This window comes from Limulus polyphemus, unplaced genomic scaffold, assembly GCF_000517525.1.
Source record: "Limulus polyphemus unplaced genomic scaffold, Limulus_polyphemus-2.1.2 Scaffold2610, whole genome shotgun sequence".
Lineage (NCBI taxonomy): Eukaryota > Metazoa > Arthropoda > Merostomata > Xiphosura > Limulidae > Limulus > Limulus polyphemus.
In genome coordinates, this window is record NW_013668220.1 from 147,820 (window position 1) to 154,105 (window position 6,286).

At 29.2% G+C, this 6,286-nt stretch overlaps 1 protein-coding gene across 1 annotated transcript in view; it reads left to right on the top strand.

The window, feature by feature from the left end:
• Positions 1 to 4,820, top strand: part of LOC106467424 (splicing factor 3A subunit 3-like) — a 129,460-nt gene extending 124,640 nt beyond the window's left edge. Inside the window, exons 14-17 of the mRNA XM_013927773.2 lie at positions 215 to 325; positions 776 to 866; positions 4,187 to 4,242; positions 4,678 to 4,820. Coding sequence (XP_013783227.1) covers positions 215 to 325; positions 776 to 866; positions 4,187 to 4,242; positions 4,678 to 4,755 — 336 coding nt within the window. The 3' untranslated portion in view covers positions 4,756 to 4,820. The remainder of the gene's footprint in view (positions 1 to 214; positions 326 to 775; positions 867 to 4,186; positions 4,243 to 4,677) is intronic.
• The last annotated feature ends 1,466 nt before the right edge of the window (positions 4,821 to 6,286 follow it).

Genomic DNA, 6,286 nt, shown 5'->3' on the forward strand with positions numbered 1-6,286 from the left:
AAAAAAATTTTTTTTTAATTGTGTACCAGTTTAACGTTGAATATTATTTATGATTTTAACTTTATACACAAGTGCCAAAATACTATAATTGAGATTGCAGTTTTTGAAATTTTCTATCTATGATCATATTGTATTTTTGTTATATTTTTGTTAATATCCAGCATTATTGATCTTTGACTATGCCTGTCAACATGAAAATATTTTAATTTTGCAGCCCATTCCTTATTGGTTATACAAACTGCATGGTCTAAACATTAGTTACAGCTGTGAGATCTGTGGGAATTACACATATCGTGGACCAAAGGCTTTTCAGAGACATTTTGCTGTAAGTTCTCTAAAGTAGAAGTGTGGAATTACAAATTTCAGTTTTTGTATTATTTGAAAGTTTATTTTGAAGTATGTTACATAAAGTGAAATAAAATAAAATGTTTTTTTTTTAAATATATATTGTTTCTTACCCAGAAAAGCAAATTTAGCAATGTGTGTGTAAAATTTGGGGAAAAATATTTTGTTAACTGCAGCTGGTTTTTTATGATATTCCATCTGCAGTTAACATGATTTTTATTATGAAGTTTAGGCCTCATGGTTTCTAATGTTTCACCAGCTTCTGCCATTTAAATTATAACTTTTAAAAGTAGCAATTGCAGAGATAGGTTGGTTTTTAGAGTGATTTTGTTATTATGTTTAATAACATAACAGAGATGTATCTGAATTTTGTTTCATTTTCTTCCTCATTTTTGTTGTAAACCTTGAGTATAGCCATTTTAATTTTTAGGAATGGAGGCATGCACATGGTATGCGGTGTTTAGGAATTCCAAACACAGCTCACTTTGCTAATGTTACACAAATTGAAGATGCCCTAGGATGTAAGTATGAAATACCAAAAGTATGTTCAGTAGAATTAACTATGTTAATCCTTAACATCCCTGTCTGGCTTTGTTTGTGCTTTAAACAACTTTATCATCAATGTATGTAAATAAGCTTGATGTGAAAACATAGCTTATAATTCCAATTTGTGTATTATGTAAGTTTTAACTTCTTAATTTCAAAATGAAATATTTAAAAATTCTCAGTCTTTATTTTTATGTGTCACTTGATGCCTTTGAACTTGATTCCTTACTTTCAGAATTTTCTGTGTCAAAATATGTTGCTTCAGTTTTCACTCAATTAGGAACACAACACAAACTATATATAATTAAAAACAAGAATTTAGTATATGAACCTTGTCCTGTCTTCTTGATATGCCAAGGTATCAATAAAGCTGTTGAACCCATTAGAGAAACCTAGACTCTCTTTGACTTTCAAGATTATTTGCTATCCAACATTATCCTCTGCAAAGACTTATTTTTAATTTTAATACACATGGAATAACAGTCTGTCATAGCTTCTTTGTGTGTGAACATCTTATTCCTGCTCTGATTGTGGAGTTTTTTAAATCTATTTATAACCTACTTAGTAGTTTTGGGGACATTCTCATATAATAAATAGCATATTTTTTGTCCTTAAATGCGTATTTGGAAACTACATGAATTATTTTTTAACAATAAATTTATGAAGCTCATTGTGGTTTATAGAAAAGCATCTACCCAGATGCATTGAGTATTCAGTGAATACTACAAATTGTTGTTTTTCATATATTTTTAAACAAAAGCTGTGAGTTATTGGATTTTACATGTGGTAATGGGTTCAAAATATAGAAATAAAAAAAAATTAAAATTTGTGTTAAGATGGAGAAAATATGAGATAAAATAGGAAGTTTTACCAGAAACAATTTATGTTCATTAAGGATGTTTCTAGAGGTTATGCAAATGAAATATAGAAGATGAGAAGGATACTTTATGAAAATATGATTTTCTTTGAACAACAGAATTGTAATATTTCATGAAGATACATATTGTAAACTCAAAGTATAGTAAATCGTATTATTTATAGTGTCACCGTTATTGAATCAGTCAGTTTGATCGAGCCCATGAACAGAGGGTTAACTCTTTCAGCACGGGCTTGGTCCCTGGGACCAACCTCGTAACTTTGTAATTGTTATGGTTTTGTGCTATAACTTTTAAATTAGTAAGCGTATGTTAACAAAATTTGGCAGATTATCAGTAAAGATTACAATGCTTTCATACACAAAATATAATTTTTTTTTATCAAGTCTTAAGGTTTGTTAAGCAATGTTTTTTCTTGTGCCTTTTTTCTTTTTGCATGTTGCCTATCCAACATGCAAAGTAATTTTCATTTTAAGATTAAAAATACTTTTGTGCATCAGAAAATTTTCAAATTATACATGCAAAATCTTTATAATGTTCAGATAGTTATCAAACTAACGAATCTCTACAGGTTCACTACATTTGACCGATCTTGTAACCACTATAAAAAATTAGGAAATAAATATAGATTATGCATCTATCATTCTAGAATGACAAGAACTTGTAACATGAAAACATAAATGTTTAGACTAAATACCTTAAAAATCTCATATCATTATATATTTATTATTTTTATTATATTGACCTTTCATCCTTGCCTGGCTAACAAAACAGAAGCTACAATGACGCAGGACACATGCTCTCATGTTACTGTGTCAAATATTGTAAAACTGATCTTTAGTCTTTACAAAGTGATCTGTCTTGGCCGTGTTTTATTAGTCTAGTATTTTGTAAAATACAGTCACATTTCCATTATTATACATCAGATGTATATATAGATTATTACTATTTAGAAATTAGTTCTTAAACATATTTTTCTTAAAACATAGAATAGTAAATAAAGAAGTAAAGCAAAGAATTATCTGTTTTAGTTACGACCTTTGTACTTGGTTGCTGCTTGTCATAGGTTGCTGATCCTTTTAAAATTTCACAAATGGGATATATGAAACAAAATATTTTTTTTTTACATTTTATATATACATTTAAATAACCATATACTATATCGATACAATAGAATTCCACTATAATTTATCAAGCATAGTAATGAAGCTGTATTTGGGTCTAAAAAATTATGAAATTTCGAGCTCACTAAAGACTTACCGTATCGTTTGAAATCTTGTGTGAAAATAATAAAATTAACTCAATAATACATCAAAATGGCTGAGAAAACCAATAGGGGGACATTCTGTGCTATCGATTGGTTATTCATGTCATATATAGAAGTGTAAATTAGGGACATTTTTCAATAAATGGAAAGAGGTGAGCAGGGGGCCACTGTGTTTGATTCAGTACATGAGCGATATCTTAGCAACTAGAAAAGATCAGACATTTTTATTTTATATTCTATCGTGTCAATATCGGTAGTTTGATTTCATAATTCGTACGAAACTTTAGATTTTGTATTTTGACATCACAAACATCTAATTTGAACCAGTGCTGTATTGAACTTACCGCATGACACACAAAAATCAATGTTTAGCTGTGTTTTTTAATATTTACTTTTAAATTAAGTAACATATAATACTAAAATTTGAATTATAATTTACGATTTGATACTAAACTTATTGATATAAATGAATAAAGTAGTAGTTCAACAAATGCAATGACATGGCCTTTGACATGTGACCTATCACAATAGGGTTAACAGAAAAAGATAACCAGATTCTCCAACCTTCCTATCTCTGCATATCACAACATGATAGATATTCTGCTGGAGAACTTGCTTAACAAGCTGTTCACAAAATGACCCAGGTGCAAGGATGGGCACGAGTTCAGAACTTGTGTGTGTAAACATTAGGACATACACCCTATGAGCAAAATTAGTGTAGTTTAAGGTTAAGTGCATCTTATTCATCTAGAACTTGTAACTCAGTACAGAAACATGGCATTAAAATAATTAAAACCATTTTTTATAAATAAAGATATATTTACATTTTGAAATGTATAGAAGTTTAGTTGTATTTACTTACAATATGTTGTCAGTGATAACTTTGCCCTTTTAACCCAGCATAAAAGTTAAAGATAATTACAATAACAATGACTATCTCATAACCACAGCACAGAATATGATTAATTAAATTAATTACATATTTGTGACTCTTGTTGTTCATAAAAAGTATTTTCTTCCATATTGTTATTTTTTTTATGACCAAATATACAAATGACAGTAGAAGATACATTTTAGTGTTAAAAGTGATTAGAGATTGTGATCTGTACTGGTTTGTTTAAAAACTTGTATATTTACTTGTTTAATCTTACAGTATGGCAGAAGCTTAAAGAACAAAAGCAGAAAGAACGTTTCCAAGGGAATGTTGAGGTTTGTGTTTAGTTTCCAGAAAAGTTGAATATAGTTTCAGATATCTTTATATTTATGTAAATATGTTTACTACAAACTAATTAAGAGGTTTATAACACTAGAGGTAAAAGTAAAATCTTATAATTGTTTTGTGCACTCTGAAGTAAATATTTGATTATTCAGAATACTACATATAATTTTTTCTAAACCAGAAAGCTGCACATAGGTATCTTTAGAATTACACTTAATTATTGTCATAAACAAAAGACATGGTTAGTTTCTTATTATTGAGAACTACATATAGAATATAGTTCTTTATGCTCTTTTATCAGAAAGTGTGTCTGAGAATCAATGTTTGCCCACATTTGTAGTTGTTATATGTATTTATTTACTTGTATTTGTAGTTGTTATACTTAACCAACAGTTAGAGATATCTAACTTTGATTCTTAATGTAGGAGGAATATGAAGATAATCAGGGAAATGTTGTCAACAAGAAGACATTTGAAGATCTTAAAAGACAAGGATTGTTGTAAACTTGTATAATTCTGTGTCTGCTTACAGTAAATGATATTAAAGAATGTTTCATGCCCTTGGTAAATGTTTAATTTCATTCATCTGTCTTGAAATTTTTGTTTTTGAGTAATGTGCACTTCAAATATCACAGTTTATAATAAATTTTTAGCTATTTAGTGAATTACTAAGGTATTGGACTTTTTATCTCTGTTCTCCAATTAAGAGTTGATATTATGTAATATGTTACATTTTTTTTCATTGTTTTAGTCCATACATTTGGTCTGTATAGGGATAGCCTTATTGTAATCAGTTTCCTATATATCCCACATCTAAACAAATATCCTGCCTGACTGCCTTTGTCTCGTTTTTTTTATCACATTGGAAGTGTTATCTAAACATTTTGTTCTTCCTATAGTAGGAAATAATAGTAAGCAGTGAACCCATTAAGTATTTCTATATCAAGAAGTCAGTACAAACAGTGCTATCAGAAAATATCCATTTATGAAAAAACAGTGTTACTGTCAATATTTTTTCTGGTTAAAATACCACCCTCCCTGAGTGACTTCAGGTAGTGCTGGTGTATAATGAGAGATTCAATCAGGAAATATTCAGAATTTTTTTTTTAATCTAATTGGGTTTGTGCAAAGAAATAGACTTGGACACAAATATAAATGTACAGTGAAAGCTATTTTCTACCCAACACAAGTGTATGTGTATTAGCACAAGAGATGTATATGTACATAAGCAAAAACATCTTAAAGATATTGAGGATCACACTAATAACAGTCTGGGTGGAGGGGGCTTGAAGCCCTATGACTTATTAAACTAGTGAAACCTTCCCATAAAATCACTTCCTTCCCTGGCATTCATGACATTCATATCAGCGAGTTTTCTTGTGCCTCAGTACTTTGGTTTTGGTGTCTTGTAAAGCATTGTAGAATAAGAATTTTACTTCCTATTGATTTGTTGGGCATAGCATTGACTGATGCTCATTTTTACAAATCTAGTTTGCTGTAAATATTCTTCTTTTGTGACTCAGTACTTTCTTTTTGGTGTCTTTTAAAGCATTGTTTAGTTCTTATGTGACTTGTTCAAACTTGACAAAATACCTCTTTCTACTTGATACCCAAACAAACTTGTTCAAGGAAATTTTACCTAAGATATATAAACTTAATAATCAAGGCCATCTCTTCATTTTAACTATATGACAACCAAAAGGTTATCAGCAAATATTGACCACTACACAAAAGACATTCAGCAAATTTTCCATTTTATGCCAAAAGCACAACACATTTTACCAACATTATTAAGGAAATTAACAATAAAGGACCACTGCTTCCTAGTGGTTTTTCTACAGCATGGACATTTTTTACCTTTACATTAATATTCTGCATAGTGATGATCTTGGAACTTTAAGAACTGTAATTAGTTTATCTTATCCATCTGTTATCAAAAATTTATTAACTTAGCCAAATTAATTGTGATCTTGAATAACTTTGAATTTGTGATATACAGGCATATCTTCTTAAATGGGTAATGAAGAAAAACTTT